This window comes from Prionailurus viverrinus, chromosome B3 (assembly GCF_022837055.1).
Source record: "Prionailurus viverrinus isolate Anna chromosome B3, UM_Priviv_1.0, whole genome shotgun sequence".
In the NCBI taxonomy this organism is placed as follows: Eukaryota; Metazoa; Chordata; class Mammalia; order Carnivora; family Felidae; genus Prionailurus; species Prionailurus viverrinus.
In genome coordinates, this window is record NC_062566.1 from 98,633,788 (window position 1) to 98,656,976 (window position 23,189).

Here is a 23,189-nt window from a genome sequence, read left to right on the forward strand (position 1 = left end):
ATAGCTGCAGTCAGTTCCATTAGCAGTGGGGGCGGGTGGGGGGGGTTGGTTTCTCTTTACTTTCTTTTTCACTGTTAACACCTGCCTTTTAGCTTCTATTTTGTTAATGAGACTGGGTTTCTGGGAAGTGCTAATTACTTATTATGCCATTCCTGCAAGAAATTATGGGCCACTATCATAGGCATTCTTGTATATTGTTTACAAAAGAGAACTAGAATTTATCCATGTTTCATCCTGTGATTGGTGAGGAGTATAAAACTTTTGTTTCAAACTTATCACCAAGTGCATGATGTTTTCTTACATAGCCAGTGTTCTACAGAGAATAGAAATTGCAGTCTTCCTCTATTTTAATGGAATTTAGACTGTTTTTCAGGTAGCCTAGGTGTAAAGTGATGTTGATTGACTCAGAACCACAAGTTAGGTTGGAGGAGAAAGAAGTATGTACAAGAATTCCTTTAGTGTTTTAGATGATACAAATAAGTAATAATCTTACCTAAAATGTAGGAGAGGATGGTATACTACTTTTTCAGGTTTATCTTTAAATTAGTATTCTTGAGGAGCTACTATCAATGATAAGTTCACATGAAAGATACTTCGTATATATTACATTTAGATAAAGATAGCGATTTTCAACATAAGATCTTTTCTAGGCATTAAAGTAGAATGGAGATTGCTATCCACAACCAAACTACTGTATCAAATGAAAACTTTTTAGCAAAATTAGTACAAATCAAAAGTAACTTCTCATTTTTTTTGCCTCTTGTTATAAGTTTGACACTTGTTTCTTTTACTTAGATTCTTTTTACCTTGGAAAGCTTTCTAAAAAGTGCCTCTTTTCCTATTTTTCTTCGGTGATCGTTCTACTACTTCTGTGGTCAGATGATAAAAATGACCTCTTAATTGTGAATTAATTCTGAATCAGCGGTTACTTTTCTTTGAATGAATGTATCTTATGCAGTTAGATGGGTGTATTTCTGAAAAATAGTGAACTTTATCGAATCATTGAAAATACTCCATTAAAACATCTAGTAAAGCCCTGCCACTAATCTTGACTAAAGTTTTTTTTGTGTCTGCAGAGAATATGATTAATCTCTAGTTTTTATTGTGTAATTTTAGATTTTCATGTTAGATTTTCTAAATTGGTGCGTATGCCTCTTAAATCAGTACTGGATTTCAAAGGTCGCATTTAGATGATGTTGGAAAGATAGGGAGGGTTGAGATGTTGTTAGCTTGCTTGCCTTCTTGTCACCTCAGCTTCATAAATGTTTTTTCTTGGCTTGGTTTAGGTGTGCATTTTTATAGATGTCATTTTTTAAAAAATCTGGTAGAGGTAGTTTGATTATTAGAGTTTTATTTTGCTTGTGATCAAGTTGTTACCCTAATTTTGACAAACCATGGTTTTGAGTTAATAATTGATACCCATTGTACTTGGTTTTAAAATCACCAAATTTAGACATGCATTTGTAATACCTTTAAATTTACAGCTGACAGAGTCCCTACAAGTGTCAGAATTAGCTTTCTTGATGCTTGGTATTAGTGAATTAATTGCCATGAGTTTTTCCTCTTTCCTCTTTTTCCCATATGTACCACCCATCAAATTTTGACAGCCTTTTTTTTCTTTGTTTAGCATAAGTAACTTCACTTGACCTTGAAGCTGGAAATGTGAGATTTGCCATTTTAATCCCATCATTATAGTCCATCAGTAGTGCATTTTTTTTGTAGAGAGATTTGCTAGACCATAAGCCTCAGTGTTGCTCAAATGCATATTTTTTGCATATAGCTTAAATTTTAGCTATAGGAAGTGTTTTTTTTTTTTTTTTTTTATAACATGTAGTTTAAAGTTTTAGCTATAGGAAGTGTATTTTTTGTTTTCTTATTTTTGTTTCTATTTTTTGAATTGAGGGGCAAATCACTTGATTTCTAATGGCAAGGGAATTATCAGATATTGCCTTGGCTTGATTAATATAAGACATGGTTATTTAGGATGCTTTAGAGATTTTGCAGATTTTTTCTTACAGAAGCATTTTAATATTTTAAAAAGAGAAATTTTAACTTTTACCAGTATTAAGATGAATTTTTAAAATACTGTGACTTTTTTCTCCCTTAGAACTTAAAAGACTGTAACTTTTTTTTTTTTTTTTAATTCTATAATCTTGTAAGTTTGATTTGGTTCATCTTCTGCTTTAGGAAAGACAACAACATGTGGAAGCTGTTGAATTAGAAGCTAAAGAAGTTCTCAAAAAATTATTTCCAAAGGTGTCTGTTCCTCCTAATTTGGTAAGATTGATTTTTATTTCTTTGCACATGTCATCTTTATCATTATTCAAGGAAGTTGTAATGAGCATTCTGCACTTGGTTCACAAGTACATCTATTCCTTAATCTTTTCCATTTTTAACTTAGGGTGCTTTTGAGTAGGTAAGATAAATAACTTGGTTCAAAACTCATTTCTCTTTATACAACTGATACTTTTGTTGTATGCTACAAAATTTACATAATATATTATTTAGAGGATCATAAACATATTTGGGAAAGAAAAATTTCTTAATGTTTACTAAATCAGTAATGTTTTTAATGGCTTTATTCAAAATAGAGCTTAATTTTAAATGATTGCTTCTTAGTTTTAGGAGCACTTTATTTTCTAATTAAATGTGTTTAATACTTTGAGGCTTTTTTTTCTTTTCAAAACTTAACATCTGTTAACTTCTTTAAGCAAAAGGCTTGAAGGTAGTACAGAACAGCTTGCTTTACTTGAGGTTAAATGAGAAAAGTTGCTTTGATTCACAGAATTATTACAGTGAATATCTGAGGCAGAGAAAGTGAGTGTGCACGTAGTTTTGTAAAATGGTGTTGTAGGTCTTTTTTTAAAAATTTTAATGGAAAATTGTATACACACTCAAAAGTAGAATAGCATAATGAGCCTGATGTACCCCCTTCCATACATCAATACACAGTCTTGTTTTACCTCCTTTCCTGTACTTTCTAGATTATTTTGAAAGAAATCAAACATCAGAGCATTTCATCAATAGCTATTTTAGTATGTATTTCTAAAAGATAAGGATTCCTTTAAAAAAATTACATGAAAAAAATCTAATTTCATACATTTTGTCAATACATTTCTCCATTTGTTATATAAATTTTTAATTTTAATGAAATAACCACTTACTTTAATTTTTTTTTTTAATGTTTATTTATTGTTGAGAGAGAGAGACAGACCAAGCATGAGCTGAGGAGGGACAGAGAGAGAGGGAGACCCAGAACTGAAGCACGCTTCAGACTCTGAGCTGTCAGCACAGAGCCCACCGCAGGGCTTAAACTCACGAACTATGAGATCATGACCTGAGCTGAAGTCGGACACTAAACCAACTGAGCCACCCAGGCGCCCCACCACTTACTTTAGTTTGTTTTAATCAGGACCTTAAGTAAGGTCAATATGTAATTGGTTTAAGATGTCTCTTAGATTTTTTTTTTTTTTTTTAATTCCATGGATCCCCTCCTAAATGTCAGCAACACCCCTTCTCTCTCTCTCTGTCTTTTTTTAAACCTAATGGTTTCATATGAAGTTTCCTAGTTTGGATTTAGCTGACTCCACCCTTGTAGTGTCAGTGTGTTCTCTGTCCTTTGTATATCTCATAAATTGCTGGTCCATAGAGGCCTGATTAGATTCAGATTCAATACTTTGGACGTAGGATGGAGTAGGGCAGTATTTCATGGGCACTGTTGTGCACTTCTGTCATGAGGTCTATAAATGTCTGCTTGTCTTTCTTTGGCCCATTGGAACTTATTTAGGCTGGCTATCCAATCCTTTTGACATAGCAGTGCTATGTCAACATTTTCTACCTCAAACTTGGAATCAACTGTTTCTCCAAGGAACTCTTGGCTCTTTCTGTGGGCACTAGGTGTGGTATAAATAAACTTAACGGCCTGTTCTATGTGTAGTTTGAGTTTAGCTCTTGTTCTCAGATTATATCTACATACAGTCTAAGTTGAACTTGTACGAGAAGCAACAATTCTTTTGTTTCCTTTGTAACTGTTGAGGATACATTCAGGTTTGATCAGTTTAGTAGATCTCTACCACTGTGGGTTTAACTGATGAGGTAGCTTGCACTGGATAGGCAAATGGACACATTGTCAGTTCTAGTGCTGGTCTTAACTTTGAACCTAGAAGAAGGGGGTGTTATTAATCTATTTTATATTTTTTCTTTTGTGGCCATAATGTGTTTTTAATTCTTTATTCCCACTTTAATTTTATTACTTAATGGAAATAACATTTGGGGATTGATTTCTTTGACAGTATTTTTATGAGCCAAGAGAGTTAATGATTTATAATATCTATTTTTTTAATTTAAATTTTTTTAATGTTTATTTTTGAGAGGTAGAGAAAGAGACAGAGTGTGAGCAGGGAAGGGGCAGAGAGAGAGAGAGAGACATAGAATCCGAAGCAGGCTCCAGGCTCTGAGTTGTCAGCACAGAGCCCGACGCGGGGCTTGATACCATAAACTGCGGGATGATGACCTAAGCCAAAGTTGGACACTTAACCGACTGAGCCACCCAGGCACCCCCTATAATATCTATTCTTGAAAGGTTGTGTAAGATCACCAGCATTAAAAATCCTTTTTTATGTAACAGATTTATTCTTACCAACGGTATTACCCACCCTCAGTAGCCAAATGTTTTTGACACTATAAATGTTTATAAATCGCCGTTAGACTTGGATGATGATATTTGGCTTTTGTTCATCCACTTGTTAAAAGTTGAATATTTCTGCATGTAGTCTATATTTGAGGAATATATTAACTATACCTCTTAGAGTGTAGTGTTTTAGGTTTTTAAAGGTATGAAGGATAGGATAATTTATTTAACTTAAGATAATAAAGCAGCTTTAAATTTAATCGTAAGCTAATATAGTCAGGTATAAAAGGACTTGTATACCTGAAGTATAATCCTTTTACTGTTTTCTTTTGCTTTTGTGCTAAGCAAATCCTTATAGGAGAGATCTAAACTATATAACCTAGAGGAATGTTTACAAACATTAAGCAACTAAATTAGCTTTTCAGCTGACTAACTTTTATTGAATCCTGGTATTTGAAGCTAAGTAAGATTTTAATAGTACATTTATTCTTGGATCAAATTTATAACATGAGAGTGTTTTTTTTTTTTAATAGAGACTCTTGACTAATTTATACTGTGGGGTATTGTATTGTGGGGGTGATCTCAGCATCCGGTTTTATTGTTTTTTTTTTTTTAATTCTTATTTGATAGAGTATAGAGAATCCTGATTCAGCACATAAGTAATGCTTGATATTAGAGTAGTTACTAGAAATTTCATGTGTGTTCTTTTTTCTTGGAGTAAATTAAACCAAGGACTTTAAATCAAATTTCCTCTTCTTCTTCTTTTTAGGTATTTGTTAACAAATACTCTTTACCAGAGTTTAAAGTTTGGATAAGAAGCATTAAAAATGTAACACAATTTGTTCTAAAATTTAGAATAATTACTAAAACCAAAATATATGCCTGGGTTTGCATCCATTTAACCTATTAGCACAAATAGAGTTTTTGTTATTTTTAAACAAGTAAATGTGTATTCTTATCACTTCTCATTATGATTTTAAAAACACTTCATAATACATATTTATTTTGAGGTATGTTCAGAATCTATGGAGCATCTTCATGGAGTTTGAAATCCTCTGAATTGAGTATTTTCCGTTGAACTTTCAGTTTGAGAACTCGGAATACTTAGTTTTTGAGAACTGGTTTATCTGAAAAAAGTTTTGAAAATTCTTTCTCTGTTTTAAAGATTGAATCTGTTTGTCCTGGCACTATTTAAGTGGTAGAGGCTGGAATTAAGTGAGCCTAGATCTCTAAGTCCTGAATTCAGTTGCCGATAACCTTGGTCAAAGTAAATAAGATTTGATTTTGATGGTAGTACCTAGGTATATTTTTAGTGTTTATTTTCAAATCTGGATTAGGTACAATTTACACAGCAGTTTATTTTTCTTCGAAATTTCCAGAGAGGTGGTTTCTTTCATTGTCCTCTAGTTTGGTTATTTAAATTTTTGTCCCTATTTCGTTTAGGTATTTTTGGAAATTGCTTATTTTGACTTTTCTTTTTTACAGAATTATCGTGAATGGCTGCATGGATTTGAAAAGAAGGCAAAAGAATGTGTGGCTGAAACTTCAAGTTCAGAGGAGGTTAAGGTTAGTTCAAGAAATGAAGTATCTCTGTTTTAACCGACATGGAAAAATGAAGTAAATCCGAATTTACCTTTATGAGCGTGGAACAATAAAGTATATATTATGAGTAGAATAATGACCTTTTGAGAAAGTGTAAGAAAGTGATTTCATTTTGTATAAATTTTGGTAGAAATGCCACAAGTCTTCATTGCATTTGGTACATATACAAAGCTAATGTTTGCTGTTTTTTTAACTCCGTATTGTAATCACTTCTAAAACTGTATATTTAACTATCTCTTACTCTGTTTTTAGTCTGTTTAAAAAGTAAAGATCAGTTGAGGTAGGTAGGTAGAAACTGACTGGTTTGCTAAAGTATCCCCAAATACATCATTAAGAGTGTTCAGAATCTAGATGTGTCTTTATCTTTGCTAATGTTTGGAAGATATTTTGTATCTCAAGTGGCATGAATAAAATCCTCTTTTCCATGTGTGTGTAGCATAGGTGTTGTGACTTGACTTCACTTGTGGGTCTGCTTTGATTTTACCATCCTGCTAAAGAGCGATAAGCCTATTTATTATAAAATTGTGTAATATATTTTATAATAATCAGACTCAGGGAGTTTTATTAGTGAAGACTGAGTGACCAAAAAGGTCATTGAACTTTATTTTTACTTAAGAAGGTTGAAATGTATTGTTTCACTATAAAGCAGTCAGAAATCATTTATCAAAATATACCATTAAATACTGCAACAAATTTGAAGTACACAGTTTCCTGGTAAAACTAGAGAATTTTTCTTTATTTTATTCTCTGTAGGTTCTAGAGCACAAGTTGAAAGAAGCTGATGAAATGCACACATTGTTACAGCTCGAGTGTGAAAAATATAAATCCGTCCTTGCAGAAACAGTAGGAAATGATTTTTAGTCTACATTTTAGTTTTATTTTTAAATTATTAACTTATTCCTTAGAGTCTTAAATACTGATCTTGTCATTAGGACATGAATTTTTCAAAACAACCATTCTTTTGCCCATAGGAAGGAATTTTACAGAAGCTACAGAGAAGTGTGGAGCAAGAAGAAAACAAATGGAAAGTTAAGGTCGATGAATCACAGAAGACTATTAAACAGGTATTTACAAAAGAAAAGCATAGTGCAGTAGTTCTGAAGAATGTGGGCCCTGGATCAGTAGCATCAGTGTAATGTGGAAACTGGTTAGAAATGCTTTTTCTTGGCCCCACCTGAGGTTTTCTGAATATGAAACTGTGGGGACAGCAGTCTGTGTTTCAGACACCCCCACAATGGATTCTAATGCCCACCCAAGTTTGAGAATCACTTGTTTAGTGTACAACCAGACAGTAGTGATAGAGGATGTAAAGTGCTTTGAACATAAGGCAAAGAATTTGGGGTTCAAAATAAGCTTTACATTGGGGCTCCTGGGTGGCTCAGTTGGTTAAGCGGCTACTTTGGCTCAGGTCATGATCTCGCGGTCCGTGAGTTCAAGGCCTGCGTTGGGCTCTGTGCTGACAGCTCAGAGCCTGGAGCCTGTTTCAGATTCTGTGTCTCCCTCTCTCTGACCCTCCTCCATTCATGCTCGCTCGCTTGCTCTCTCTCTCTGTCTCAAAAATAAATGTTTAAAAAAAAAAATTTAAAAAAAAAAAAGCTTTACAGCATTGATATGTGATCCATGATACAGTATTCAAGAAAAACTTCTTTTCATGTGATCTGAATGTTACTGTAATTTTTCTCCCATTTATTTGGCTGTGGTAAAGGGTGTCATCTCTGTGGTAGTCATCCTTGTATGGTGACAGATAGTAGCTAGACTTTGGGGGCCATTTTGTAATGTATGAAAGTAATCAAATCACTATAATGTACACCTGAAGCTAACAGGATATTGTATGTCAATTATACTTCAATAAAAATATGTAATAATCACTTGTTTTCCAGTGCCAACCTGTGCAAAATCTAGGGTTGCCAATGGTATTCTATGTTAATGCATTTGGGGATTAAATACAGCCAGTTATTAGTTGATTGTTTTAAAAAAATTCAGCACTTTTAGCTAGGCCTTAATATAATATCATGCAAATGGGGGGTGGGTTTTGACTACTGGTTAAATCAAATGTCATACTCTCATATTTAAGGTCTTTTAAAATTCAGTATGGTTTTAAATGAGATACATTTCAGAACCTCTGAAGTGTCTGCTTAAACTTCTACAAGGTTTACGTGGTCATATGATTGTTTCGCATTTCAGATGCAGTTGTCATTCACATCTTCAGAACAAGAGCTAGAGCGATTAAGAAGAGAAAGTAAAGATATTGAAAATGTATGTTATTTCATCACTTGTAACCTGTGGACTCATTTTTAGTATTAAGGGTTGTCTTAAGATCTATGTTTTAAGATTTCTGTTATCTAATGATGCGGTTGTTATGCTTTTAAGAATATCGTGGGTAGTGTTTGAGATGATAAAGTGTTATGTTTGTGTTATAACTTTTCATTATGGGGGAGCATCGTGAAAGGAGATCTTAAATATGTTAACTTTTCCTTCTTTGTTGCTTTGCCAGCTGAGAAGAGAGCGAGAACATTTGGAAATGGAACTAGAGAAGGCAGAACTTGAGCGATCTACCTATGTTACGGAAGTCAGAGAGGTACTTACAATAGAACTTTTTCTACCTTGCTCCTCAATTTAAATGAAGTTTATAACAGTGATAGTATTTCCGTAGAAGTTGTTTGTGGCGGAGCTTCCGAGTAGCATACAAAACATGGGATATCATAAGGAGATCAATCTTAAACTCTAAACTTCATTGCAGCTGAAAGATCTGTTGACTGAATTGCAGAAAAAACTTGATGATTCATATTCTGAAGCAGTAAGACAGAATGAAGAGCTAAATTTGGTAAGAAGCTTGTTCTCCACTGGGTATCAAGTAGGCTCTGAAAACACTTGTGTTGACATGTGGAGAAGCCATCCAGACTTCTTCTCCTTGCTAACCTCTTTAGCTTGGCATTTTTGTAAGTTTAAGATAATCTTCATATTCTGATGACTTCCTAAGATGATCTTTCTTTTCTTTACTCCTAAGATGACCCCTCCTTTCTTAGCTCCTAACAATAGCATGTTGGGCTTGCAACTCTTCTCCAGAAAAAATTTCTGTGTTTTATAAAACCTGTTTCTTGGACAGCATTATTTTCAGTGAATAAAGAAGTGAATCAGACAGCTAAATATTGGCTGAATTGTGAAGATTGTTTTCTCAGTTACCATGCTTAACTGGACCTCTTATTTTCTAACCTGGAAGGAGATTATTGAAGGTTGAAGATACGTCTTCTTCATTCAAGGACGATAATTCATTCCATATTTTAACTGGTCTTTCTGTAGATTATAGATAACAAAAAGCTTGTGAAAAATCTTTATCATTATTATAACATTTAGAGCATAGTAATTCTAATCTATAGACTTAAAGATAACTAAGTTTAGCTAAATGCCTTATAAAACATAGAGTACCCTGTATTCCCACTCTTAAATTTTCTGGAAATTTACACTGATTATGACAAGCTTAGTTGTTAGATAAATAGGACTATCTTGTTGTATGTTTCAAACAATCATGTCTTTCTGTGACTTAAAAATTGTTATAGCACATGACTAGATTTAAAGTACTTGGATAAACTCTAGGAAGATTATAAGATTGTAAGTTCCTCTTAGCCCAAATTAATCCTGCACAGTTTGGAACTTTCTTATACTGCTGTGTATATCAAAGAAAACTTCTTAACTCACTCATTTGGCTGGTCTTCTGTGTTACGGCAGTGATTTATGGGAATGAGTTTTCAAAGTAGGCCTCTTTGAAATGTACACATTTGAGCCTTCCCCTACCCTCCCCTTTAGTTTTGAAATAAAATTTTGGTTTTTACTTATCTTCATTTTACTTTAATTAAGTCATTTCCACCGCAGTGTGTGACTAGTTTTATACATATGCTATTATATTGCACATATGCTATTATATTGCACAGATTGGGACTGAGATTATGTCACAGCTACAAGCCATAAGCCCTACCCTACAATGTGTTGTTAAAAAATGTTTAGGGGCGCCTGGGTGGCGCAGTCGGTTAAGCGTCCGACTTCAGCCGGGTCACGATCTCGCGGTCCGTGAGTTCGAGCCCCGCGTCGGGCTCTGGGCTGATGGCTCAGAGCCTGGAGCCTGTTTCCGATTCTGTGTCTCCCTCTCTCTCTGCCCCTCCCCCGTTCATGCTCTGTCTGTCTCTGTCCCAAAAATAAATAAACGTTGAAAAAAAAATTAAAAAAAAAATGTTTAACTACTATTGTTAGAGATCTTACTTTTTAAAAATTTTATTTTTAAGTTTATTTTTGAGAGGGAGAGAGAGAGAGAGAGAGAGAGAGCGAGAGCGAGCGAGCGCGAGCAGGGGAGGGGCAGAGAAAGAGGAAGACAGAGGATCTGAAGCAGGCCTTGCCCTGACAGCAGAAAGCCCAATGTGGGACTTGAACTCACGAACTGTGAGATCATGACGGGAACTGAAGTTGGAAGCTCAACCAACTGAGCCACCCAGGCACCCCAAGATTTTACTTTTAACTTTGGTCCTTGGTAGCTGACTCCAACGGTAGTATCGAGCCCATAGGATTATAGTTTAGTCTTCATTTGGCCTGATGTTCTCTTTGTAGTTTTTCCCTACTTCCATTAAGAGACCATTTTGAAATGGTATTTGTTTCTTATTTTTGCCTTGAATCTTCATTTGAGTCTTCTTTTTGTTTGCTCAGGATAACTGTTGCCACATTTTAAGATAAAATAATTTTGTTTTCCTGTACATTGTGTGTTTGGAATATCTCTCTGATGTACTAAATTAGAGTTAGGTAAAGGAGCAAAAACTGAAGCATTTGGGTATTTAAATAGAGTTCCCCAAATCAAATTTCCACATGAAAAGTCCCTCACTAATTTTCTCTCCAGTTTGAAGGTTAGGATCTTCTATTTCCCCTTTATGGGTCTTGAGGAACTGTTTGGAAATTTAGGCCAATGGGTGCGAGGCAAGGTCAGTTAACCTGCCTGATGACTTTAATAAGAAAGTTATTTTTTTGTCAGTATAATCCCTTTCCCTTATTCATATTTAATTGGAACATTTGTCATGAGAAAAGGCATTATATACTGACACTAGAGTTTATGGAACTTTACAACTATTTTGACAAAGTGGTTGTTGAGACATATCTTAAGATATCTCTTGTTGTATAATTAGGCCATTGTGGTCTTGCACTGATCTCTTCAGTGATGTTTTAAAGGATTATCAACTTCTAAATTTTTAAGTTTTCATTTTACTGTATTTGTAATCTTCTGTTCAATGTCTTAAAATATTACACAGTTGACTCTTAACTGGAGAGGTCAAGAAAGCCTTAAAAAACTAATTAGTAAAATTTCTGACTACTTGCCTTTTAATTCGGAATAATTTAAATATGAACGAAGTACTTAATGAATAGTGATTAGTAACACTTTTTAAAGGCCCTTTACTGGAATGTGATGGTTTTGTTTTTACATTTGCAGTTTTCTATTCTAAACTCTAGTTTGTTTCTATAGCTTTTCTTATATTTAGCTTTACAGATGGGAACCTCCACCGCTTAGCTTTTCTATACATCTGGTGCAGCATATTGGCTAATCCACTGTGCATAATAACTGTTAGCGATCCCATTCTTGCTCATTCATTCTTCTAGAGGTCTCAGCACAATCAAAGAAGGATGCAGATTAAGTTAACTGTGGTGTTCCTTTATTTTTACAGTTAAAGACACAGTTAAATGAAACACTCACAAAGCTTAGAACTGAACAAAGTGAAAGACAGAAGGTAGCTGGCGACTTGCATAAGGTAAGATGCGGCTTGTCCTGAAGATGCCATATCATCATACTGTGTTGTGCTTTGAATCTTAAGCAAACACACTGCTAATTGTAGATTTTTTTTTTTTTTTTTTTGCATATTAATGTGTTTATAAATTGAAGCTGTTTTACAGTCACATTTTTGGAACAAAAATTTTGGCTTGTTTTTCCATTCTTAATTTGCTTCATTATTTCAACACCTACATATAAGTACTTGCTTTATAAAGTATAGATTAAGTTTTAAATTTGGGTGAAGGTACTCTTAAAAATTTGGTTACATCCATTTATTTTGTTGAGATTTGCTTATGTAGTTGCTTACAAAGTATGTTTCTTTAGATTTTTATAGATCTAAAAGATGTTTCAGAAATTTGTGCCTTTTGTTTCTTTGTAGAAGTACACTTTCTTTGTCTCATATAAATGGGCAGTTTTTAAGATTACATTTCTTTTTACATTAGGTTAACAAGTTATTTGTAATTGTTATTAGATATTTTTAGTAATGCAGCTTACATATGCTTATATCAGCTGCTTTAGAGTCTGTGTTTGTGGGAGTCATTAGCAAAACAAATATGTCACTTTTTTAAAAGTTGAGAGAAATATTTTTATTTGTTCTGTATGATATAGCTTATAATTGTTATCTAGAAGCCTTAGGAATCTATAAAGTACGTTTAGCATGATGGAAAACACAATCTAGGAATTCAGAATAGCTTTAAGTTACTTTGGTGTTAGTGTTATCAGAACATAAAATGTGAACTCAGGATGTTTTGTATCAGAGCTCAAACTTAGATACGTGATACATTGTCAAGGATGAGCAATCTGATTTACTTTGATATGTGCTTTTAACTTTTGACCTTGATCAAAATATACAACGTGCGCTTTTAGCCTAGCAGTTTGGTTTCTCAGATACTAAGGATATTAAATAGGTGCTCGAAGATAAGGATGTGCCGTGTTACTTACAACAGAAATGCTGTGCAACATTTGATTGGAAATGCACATAAATATTTATTGATATAAAAAGTTAACAAAAATACTTTGTGAAACAAACAAATATAAAACAGCATGTATGTTAAAATCCCATTTATATGAAAGTTTCTGCCCATATTTTCTACTGTCGCAAGATGTATACAAGAGGGATCTGGACAAGAGAGTCTGGGCAAACCCACTGACTTTTTTAGGATTTGTGGGGCATATATGGTTTCTCTCACATACTCATTTTTGCTGGTGTGCTTAACACAATGCTTTAAAAATGTAAAAACCACTCTTAGTTTGCGAGCTATACAAAAACAGGCTGTGTCCAGAATTGGCCGATGCCTTATCTAGACTAATAATAACCTAAATATCAACTGTGGTTATTTCTTTTTTAAATTTATTTATACATTTTCTGTATCGTTTGAACTTTTCAAACAATAAGCAGTGAGCATGTGTTTTTATAATCTGGTCAGGGAGGAAGCTGTTTTCATTTTGGAGAGAAAAACAATAGATTGGCTGTACCTATATTTTGACATGAGCTTTATTTAATCTTGTACAGAATATGTAAGAAAATCGCTCATTTTTTTTCTCATGTGTTTATCAATTGTAGTATTTCGAGGCTACCATATTGTTTTCCTTCCAGGCTCAACAGTCACTCGATCTTATCCAGTCAAAAATAGTAAAAGCTGCTGGAGACACTACTGTTATTGAGAATAGTGATGTTTCCCCAGACACGGTATGCGTTTTCTTTAACTGCACATCTCTAGGCTAATTACCTTGTAAATCACGTGAAGAATAAAAAGTGTGCAAGAACCATCTCTGACTTAAAAAATGTCTTTGTAACGTATGTCCATCAGTTACGTTGAATTCTTACCGAAAGCCATCTTTTCTATGATATATTTTATCTCTGAAGTGCAGTGTTTTTATTAAGTATGTTTTCACTTTAGCTTAATAAGGTGTATTCATTTTAATGTTTGTGTTGCAAGTATTATGGTATACTGCTTAAGAGTGTGGACTTTGATAGACTGCCGCCTGGGCCTGAATCCTGACCCTGCTGCTTAGTAGCTTTGGACAACTTTCCTTAGCCTCTCTGTGCTTTAGTTGCCCCATCTGTGAAAGGCAGTGATAATAGTACCAATCTTGTAGGATTGTTGAAGGGAATAAATGAGTTCCTATATAAAACACTTAGAATAGTCTGTAACATTTACAGTAGTGCCTAGCTCAGTATATGTGAACTTAACTTTTACTGTTATGAATGTGCTTTCCTTTGGTGTCTGGCGAATTTTTTTCTGAAAAGAGAAATGGATTTATGACTGATATTCAGGGTCAAGATTGTTGCCTTTGTTGGCCTAGTAACATTTGTAACCTAGCTTTCTTTGGTGCAACCTTATTTGCACCCCTAGGTAGCAAACAATATTTCTTTTTTAATGTTTGTTTATTTTTAAGAGAGAGGGAGAGACAGAGCTTGAGTGGGGGAGGGACAGAACATAAAAGAGAGAGAGAGGAAGACACAGATTCTGAAGTAGACTCCAGGCTCTGAGCTGTCAGCACAGAGCCCAACGTAGGGCTCAATCTCATAAACCGTGAGATCATGACCTGAGCCCGTCGGATACTTAACTGACTGAGCCACCCAAGTCCCTTGCACACACTATATTTCTTTATGTGGTTTTTGTTGTTATTTATTCTCATGTGATTTTCAGTATTTTTCATGTTTGCATTTAAAACAACAATAAAATATTTTCTATTTTGGTTGCAAATGCCTTTTCCTTATTCTGGAGTTTCTCATCACTTTCCCCTTCTTTTTAGGAGTCTTCTGAGAAGGAGACGATGTCTGTAAGTCTAAATCAGACTGTAACACAGTTACAGCAGCTGCTTGAGGCAGTAAACCAACAGCTCACAAAGGAGAAAGAACACTACTAGGCATTAGGTAAGGGTAACTGAAGTGTCATTGTCTGTGGGTTATTGACACTGTGTATGTGAATGTGTCTGTAGCGTATGCTTGCCGTGAGTACAGAAGCTCTTGTTGCCCTAATGGAAATATTCCCCCTTTCTCACTCTCTGTACCTCCAGATGATAGCTTTAGGTTTCTTGGAGCTTTATTACCATCTCTTACATATTTTGGTCTTGTGGCTTGGAAGGGGAAAATCCTTTTATTTTTGCCACCTTTGACCTTCTTATAAAACAGACTCTCTTGTAACTTGTTCACCTAGGTTTTGTTCATTGCATAATGTGTGCACCTGTTTCTTTAGTTTATCCTCATCTTTGTTCTGGTACAGGATCTATGTGATGTTTTTTAATGACTTGGTAAAATAAAGTGACTAATGTTTTTACTGAGGTAAGATGCTGAATTGAAAATCAGATTATCACAATTTCTTTAAACTGGAAACTGAGTTTTACTTATGTGTGCTTACAGGGTAAAGAAATTCCCCTTTTTTTAATGTTTATTCATTTTTTGAGAGTGAGTGAGTGGAGGAGGGGCAGAGAGGGGGAGACACAGAATCCAAAGCAGGCTCCAGGCTCTGAGCCATCCTCATAGAGCCCGATGCAGGGCTCAAACCCACGAACTGTGAGATCATGACCTGGGCTGAAGTTGGAATTTTAACTGACTGAGCCACCCAGGTGCCCCAAGAAATCCCAGTTTTTAACTCCTGAAGTGAGAGTCTGAATTGAAGATAGATAAACCTATCATTAACCTAACCATGTTATGAAATTTTATTGCCCTCAGGATAGGTTAGGTGTCCTGGAAAAGTTGAGCGGGTCACCATTTTGATTACAGGGGCAGCAGTCTATCTATCTCACTTTTATAGAACAATTGTCTTCTGACCTGTCTTGGCATAAAATTTCCTTTAAAATGCTATTTCAGGTCAGTTACCTCTAAAAGACTTTGTAGATAAACCCAGCTCATTATTTTAACCTGCCAGCAAAAATAATTACTCCTTAATCTTTTATCCTTGGTAAGCTGATCTCTCCATAGCATATAAACTTCTGCCACATTACCTCCCTTCTCCAAATTGGAAAATAACCTGCTTCCTGTTTCATTGGGAAACTCTTTCTCTCATGTTTTCAGCCTTACTCTCTTTACTGAACATGTTCCTTCTGCAGTCTTAAAAACCTGTTCTGATGTCTTATTTTAACCTCGTACTTCCTTCAGGATACCACCTTAATTTTGTTTGTTTGTTTAACAGATATTCTTAAACTATTCTCACAGTATGCACTTCTCTACTTGCTGTTAACAGCTTCCTCTAGTCTAGAATACCATTCCAGTGAAAACTTTTTTGCTGGGGTCATTAGTGGTTTCCTAATTGCTAGATCTGATACAGGACTTTCTTTTAATACTGAAAGTATAAGAAAGTATAATAGTTTTCAGTATAAAGAACTGAAAATAGTTATTAAATATGCTGGAGTCAGTCCATAGGCCTTTGTGTGATAGGGAAAGGGCTTCATTTTTGAGAGCCTAAAAAATTCCAAGAATACTTACTATCCTTGTCTTTCAACCTTGTCAGTGGCATCTCTCCGTCATCTCAGAGGTGTTCTTTAACATTTCTTTTTCTTCCCAAACACATGGTTTGCTCATATTAAGTCTTGTGAACCTGTTTCTACATTGGTCTTCATCATATTAAGTTTGAGACTAAATACTGATTAATGGTAGTATAACACTTTTATTTTTCAGATTTGTTTTCTCTGAGGTATGAAATTGTAGTAACTTTTAAAATATATATATCCTGGCAGTACAACTAAAACTGAGCTATTGTTTGGCAGGTAGCTCCCCTGAGTGCTAACTCTTATCAGCTAATGAACAGAAGTCCAGGTTTGACAAGTGAAAGGGTGGTTGAGCATCAGCAGTGCGTTGTGAAGGATAGGATGGATTGTATGAAGATCACCATCCACCAGGCACTTGAGAACTCTGTCGTCTATAGGTTCTACCCGGCATTGACAGTGATAACACTTCCCTATACAACCATTGGTTCCCACAGCTCTTCTTTGTGCCCTTTAAATGTTTATGTTACCAGGGGCGCCTGGGTCGCTCAGTCGGTTGAGCATCCGACTTCAGGTTATGATCTCACGGTTCGTGAGTTCAAGCCCCTCCCTGTCAGGCTCTGTGCTGACAGCTCAGAGCCTGGAGCCTGCTTCAGATTCTGTCTCCCTCTTTCTCTGATCCTCCCCCGCTCACATTCTGTCTCTCTCTCCCTCAAAATAAATGAACATTAAAAAAAAAATTTTTAAATGCTTATGTTACCTTCAGTGTTTTAACTTTAGCCATCATTTTTGCTCAGTGTTTTCTCCCTCTCGTTGAACTCTCTTAAAACTAGTACTTATGATGAGAAAAAAATCCAAACTACTACCTGATGATTAAATTGGAAGTTTAATTTGCTTAATCATCAAAATGTAGATAATAGATTAATATCTGACGTCAGGAAAATTACTTCTTTTTAGTATGTACCACAAGTGCATATGAATTGTTCAGAATAATGCTGTACAGTTTTGATAAGGCAAAGACAGTGTTTGAAAGACAAAAATGAGAGAGGTGATGATATGTAGTAATTTAGTTTTCTAAATCCTAATATATGTTACTTAGCATGTAGGGGTAGGTATATTGATCTTACAGACTTAATTTGTAAACCCTTAAGCCTTCTCTTCTCTTTTGGAAGTCTTCCTATCCATCTCCTATCCCTCCTCCCTCTCTCCCTCCCCAAAAGAGAAGATTATCATTCCTTCCCTTTTTCATGAGTTGAGGTCATTTTTTTCAGCTTTGAACTGGCAACACTAGTACTTTATAGTATACCTTTTTTTTTGTTACCTATCTTTCAGATATCTATTTTTCTTTATGTTTTATATTTGCCTAGCTTCTCAGTATTCAAAGTGTGTTTCTGACCATATCAGAAGATTTTATTACTCCAGAGTCTTAGTCTGGGCTGCTATAACAAAAATCCCATAGACTGGGTGGCTTAAACAACATTTATATTTGATGGTTCTGGGGGCTGCAGAGTCCAAGATCAAGGCTGCAGCAGATTCTGTGCCTGGTGAGACCTTCCTGGTTTAAAGACGGTCATCTTCCCACAGTGTCCTTGCATGGCAGAAGGGGCAAGAGAGCTCTCTTCGATCTCTTTTAGAAGGACACTAATCCCATTCATGATGGTGGAGTCTTCCAAAGGCCTCACTGCCAAATGCCATTGCATTGGGAGTTAAACTCTCAACATATAAATTTTGGGAGACACAAACATTCAGACCATAACATTCAGGTCCTGTTACCTTGGAACCAGCGTATGGAATCCTGGGGAGGTAGGACGATAATTTTAAAAGCAGTCACTTGATGAGTGTGCTCCTAAGCATGAGCAGGCTTTTGACATGTGGTCATTCATTTAATCTTGACAACAACCTAGGGCGGTAGATAGGTGGTATTATTATTATCATTATCATTATTGATTATTACCATTTTACAACGGACCCAGAGAGGTTCCTGTAATTTACCCAAGGTCATGCAGCTGGTAACTGGGTGAGCTGGGATTTGAGTCGAGGTGATCTCTGCCCAGCACCTATGCTCTTAATCAGTACTTTTCTTCTCCTTTAATCCACGCATTCTGTGCTCTGACCCCTTTTGTTGCTGCTTTCTTTTCTCTTCATCTGGCTAATCCTTAGTTGCCAGCCTCTTCTTGCTCGTGTAGTCAATTCTGACTTTTTCCTAAAGTTGGTATTTGGTTTGTCAGTAGTGAATTGGAGAGGCTCTCGATGTTATCCAGAAAAAATTGAGGGGAAGTTTTGTGTATGTGTTTTGCATGTATGTTCATTCCCTACTCCTGTGTGACAAATAGATTTTTTTTTATGATGTAGTTGTCTCTTGTTTCTGAAAGAAAGATGTTCTTTTATAGCAGTATTGAAGCATAAAGACTAGTGTTCCAGATAAAAGCTGGCATTTATTTCTACGTGTTACACTGGCTATCACAGTGCTCAGGTTTTCATTTCTGTGATATGTTTGCATAGCACTTAATAGTATCCTATACCAGTGGGCTAGGTAGACTTTCTGATCCCCTACTAATCTTGTTTTCAATTAGAGAACATGATAACCAGTGAGAACTTTGCTTTTTAACTTTCTAATTCTTTTCCCCTCAACTTTTTATTTTGAAAAAGTTCACACATAAAGAAAAGCTGAGGGGCGCTTGGGTGACTCAGTTAAGCGTCTGGCTCTTGATTTCGGCTCAGGTCATGATCTTACACTTCGTGAGTTTGAGCCCCACATTGGGGCTCTGTGCTGACAGCGTGGAGCCTGCTTGGTATTCTCTCTCTCCCTCTCTCTCTGCTTGTCCCCTGCTCACGCTCGCTGTCTCAATATAAATAAACTTAAAAAGAAAAGCTGAAAGAATGGTGCAACACTCATACATCCTTCACCTGCTTGATCTCTTTATGTGTATACATGTATTTTGTTGATGTCAAACCATTTGAAAGTAACTTACAGATACCATGACATTTTATCCCAAAGCATTTCAATATGTATCTCTGAAGAACATAGTCATTCTCTTATAAATCCACAGTAGTATCATTATCACATCCAAAAAAACAAAAAAAAAAAAACCAAGAAACAAAAAAAATCCCTCAAAAAAGCAGTAGTTCTATAAAATCATCCAGTATTAAAACCATATATTCAAATTTTTTCAATTTTACCACAGATACCTTTTTAGCTGTTTTTCGCAAACCAGTCACAATTGTATGTGTTGTGTTTGGATAAGTCTTTTTAGTCTCTATAATGGCTTTTAAAGTTTCACTTCTTATAGTCATTTTATCTGACTTGGAAAGCTTCACATGACCTCAGAAAATCTCAGCCTGAAACTTTGTTCATTCATGGGGGAGAGTTGTAAATTCCAGTGCACCTCACCTTATTAGCTTTATATTTTCTTGAGTAAAACTAATAAAAATGGATTCCCAGTGTTGTTCTTTTAAAAGTTTCCTAATAGCACTTTCTTTCTTTCTTTTTTTAAAATATACTTTATTGTCAAATTGGCTTCCATACACTACCCAATGCTCATCCCAACAGGTGCCCTCCTCAATGCCCATCACCCACTACCCCCCCACCCCCCCGCCCCGTCAACCTTCAGTTTGTTCTCTGTATTTAAGAGTCTCTTATGGTTTGCCTCCCTCCCTCTCTCCCTGTTTGTAACTTTGTTTTTGCCCTTCCCCTCCCCCATGGTCTTCTGTTAAGTTTCTCAAGATCCACATATGAGTGAAAGCATACCGTATCTGTTCCTAATAGTACTTTCAAATCCCTACATTATTCTCAGTTTGGTCTGAGGTTTTCACTCATATATTTTTAAATCCACCTCATAAGCTTCTGAATCCTGAGATTTTTTTCTTGTTTTCGATTACCATTAGTATAGTTGCTTTGATCCTAGTCAAAAGAGCAGGCTAGATCAAATAGAGTATATATTTTTGATGTTTGATAAATGTCTTCTGATTGCCTTTTGTTTCTTGTCTTAAAATGAATTTCTTCTTTCTGATCTTTTACAGAGTGAAGCAACTGGGAAGCTGTTCATTCAAGGATAACAGAAGGCATTGTATTATATTTTGCCAAATTAAAGCCTTATTTATGTTTTCACCCTTTCTACTTTGTCAGAAACACTGAACAGAGTTTTGTCTTTTCTAATCCTTGTTAGACTACTGATTTAAAGAGAGAAAAAAAAAAGCCAACTCTGTAGACACCTTCAGAGTTTAGTTTTATAATAAAAACTGTTTGAATAATTAGACCTTTACATTCCTGAAGATAAAATAAACATGTAATCTTTTATCTTATTTTGCTCAATAAAATTGTTCAGAAGATCAAAAGTGGTAAAGACAATATAAAATTTAACATTTTAATACTGATGTTGTACACTGTTTTACTTAACATTTTGGGGAGTAACTGCCTCTGACTTCAAGAAAACACTTTTTTGTTGCTAATGTAATCCGTTTTTTGTAATGGCGTCAGCAAATAAAGGGATGCTTATTATTCAGGCTTGCTCCAATTTTCATTGCGCTGTAACAGATCTCATTAGTCCTACAGATATCTCGACATGATTTAGAATACAGTTTTTAACTGCAGCTTTTGGACAGGAAAGATAGGTGTTACTGTTCATACACCTTCTCTGAGGGGAGTTCTGGGTCTTCTCTGTGGCTGTGTGCAGTGTAAACTGTGTCCGGCAGTGCCAGGGAAGGAGGAGGCACAAGAATACAGCTCTCAAACTCACCACGGCAGCTTCAGGTGGGAGAGCTCTCCTTTTACACTTCCTGTTACTTTCTTAACTAAGTTTTAGTTTCCGTCTTGTCAGGCACATGTTACATAGTTTGCATGTATTATTTTTTGTTGAAGAGAGTTTTAATTTATTAAATAATTTTATGAAAGCACTGAACCCTACAGATGCTAAATAACCACTGAAAGATCTCTCGTGCCATTGAGGGTTTTTTTGTTTTGGTTTTTTAATTTTGGGGTTTTTTTCTTTTTTTCTTTTTTCCTCCCTCCCTCCCTCCCTCCCTCCCTCTCTCCCTCCCTCCCTCTCTCTCTCTCTCTCTCTTTCTTTCTTTCTTTCTTTCTCTCTCTCTTTCTTTCTCTTTCTTTCTTTCTTTCTTTCTTTCTTTCTTTCTTTCTTTCTTTCTTTCTTTCTTTCTTTCTTTCTTTCTTTCTGCCATCAAGTATTAAAGTGCCTGTTAGGCCATACTATGGCCTCCTTGCTTTTTCAGTAATGCTTCTACCTAAAACTCTCTTCTCTTGGATATGTCTTGGCTTCTTCATCTTGAAATCTGTTTGAATGTCACCTTTTTCATCAGGTCTTTCTTGACCTTCCAGTATCCCCCTTGCCCCCCTATCCACCTACCTACTTTTGTCTATGATGTTTATAAACTCCAATGTATACTTGGTCACACCTCTTCCTTCCACCAGAAAGTAGCTCCATGAGGACAGGAATCTTCTCTTCTGTTCTTTGCTTTTTCCCCAGTCCTGGGAAAGTGCCTGGCACTTATTTGTGCTCAGGTAATGAAATGAATGAATGGATGAAATTCGTTTTTATAGTTTGAGGATTATCTAAAGTGGTGCCTTCTAACCTTTTCACATCACACCATGCACACCAAATAGTATTTCTAAATTATGTAGAAATAAACTAGAGAGGTTGCTCATGGCCAGTGATGACTGGCCTGAGGACTTGGACTACCCCACACCTTACCTAGCTGCTTTCAGCAAACGATCTGAAAGGCCAGATACCATATCATCATCATCACCATCATCTCTCTCTCTCTCTCAATCTTTTTCCTCTGCTGTTGTCTATAAGGATAGCTATGTCCCTGCCATCTGAAAAAAGCAAACAAATCCCGCCTTTCTTACAACCTCTTGCTCCTCTCCTTTCAGAGCTTAGTTCCTCCAAAGAAATTTGTAATTGTACTATTTTTCAACCTCCTCGTATATTTGAATGTTTGAAAAAATAATTGCAAGAGACTAAGGATTCAGTCCAATCTCATTAATTTGTGTCCCCTCCCTCAGGATCCTAAGCAAGTATGCATTCATCTTTTTGCATCTGAAATGGCAGGAAGTTCACAACATTGCCTGTTTATGATTTGGGACAGTTTTGCAATTGTCTCTTCTGTCCTCCACTGTCCACCTTTCCCCAGTGTGTTATAAGCAGATTGCCCAGAGAAGAAAGGGGCATCGAGAGAGAGTCCTATGTCCTCCGTCTCTAGTGACTCCCTTTGCCACTGTTGCAGCCAACTGAGGCCGGAAGCCCTAAGAAATTTCCTCAGGTTGAAGAGAGCCTACGGGAAGGGGAGAATGACCACTGCACAATGTGAACAAAATCAAGCATGGTAAAAGATCCATTTAAAGAGCGAGATAAACTCATGGATTTTAGTGTAACAGTACAAAAACCCACTCATTGGGTTTCAGACTCCACTTTGCAATTAATCTTTTAAGAAGTTACAACATGTAGAGTTGTGCTATTGTGTCAGAGGATATCCATGCTGTCTGAATGACTGCTCCTCTGTTTTCCAGTGAGGCCAGATTTCCAGTGAGGCCTGGGTTGGAGTGGTATGCTCCAACCCAGACAGCATACCACAGCAGACTGCATGCAGAAGCAGGTGTCTTTTATTAAGCGGGATAGTAAGGAAATTTGCAAACATGTAATGCCAGTTTTCTCACCATTGTTTTGGTTGGTTCGTTTTGGAAAATGAAGTTACATTTCACAAAAGCATGTT

At 35.8% G+C, this 23,189-nt stretch overlaps 1 protein-coding gene across 7 annotated transcripts in view; it reads left to right on the forward strand.

Moving 5' to 3' along the window:
* Nucleotides 1-20,965, forward strand: part of KTN1 (kinectin 1) — a 110,609-nt gene extending 89,644 nt beyond the window's left edge. For 4 of the 7 annotated variants that reach the window (XM_047862575.1, XM_047862577.1, XM_047862576.1 and 1 more), the window contains 11 exons: nt 2,188-2,277; nt 6,116-6,196; nt 6,986-7,075; nt 7,204-7,296; nt 8,417-8,488; nt 8,727-8,810; nt 8,973-9,056; nt 11,929-12,012; nt 13,630-13,722; nt 14,793-14,913; nt 20,484-20,965. In XM_047862575.1, the coding sequence (XP_047718531.1) occupies nt 2,188-2,277; nt 6,116-6,196; nt 6,986-7,075; nt 7,204-7,296; nt 8,417-8,488; nt 8,727-8,810; nt 8,973-9,056; nt 11,929-12,012; nt 13,630-13,722; nt 14,793-14,906 (885 nt within the window). In that variant the 3' untranslated portion in view covers nt 14,907-14,913; nt 20,484-20,965. The remainder of the gene's footprint in view (nt 1-2,187; nt 2,278-6,115; nt 6,197-6,985; nt 7,076-7,203; nt 7,297-8,416; nt 8,489-8,726; nt 8,811-8,972; nt 9,057-11,928; nt 12,013-13,629; nt 13,723-14,792; nt 14,914-20,483) is intronic. The other 3 variants (XM_047862581.1, XM_047862578.1, XM_047862582.1) reach the window with 1 other exon arrangement.
* The last annotated feature ends 2,224 nt before the right edge of the window (nt 20,966-23,189 follow it).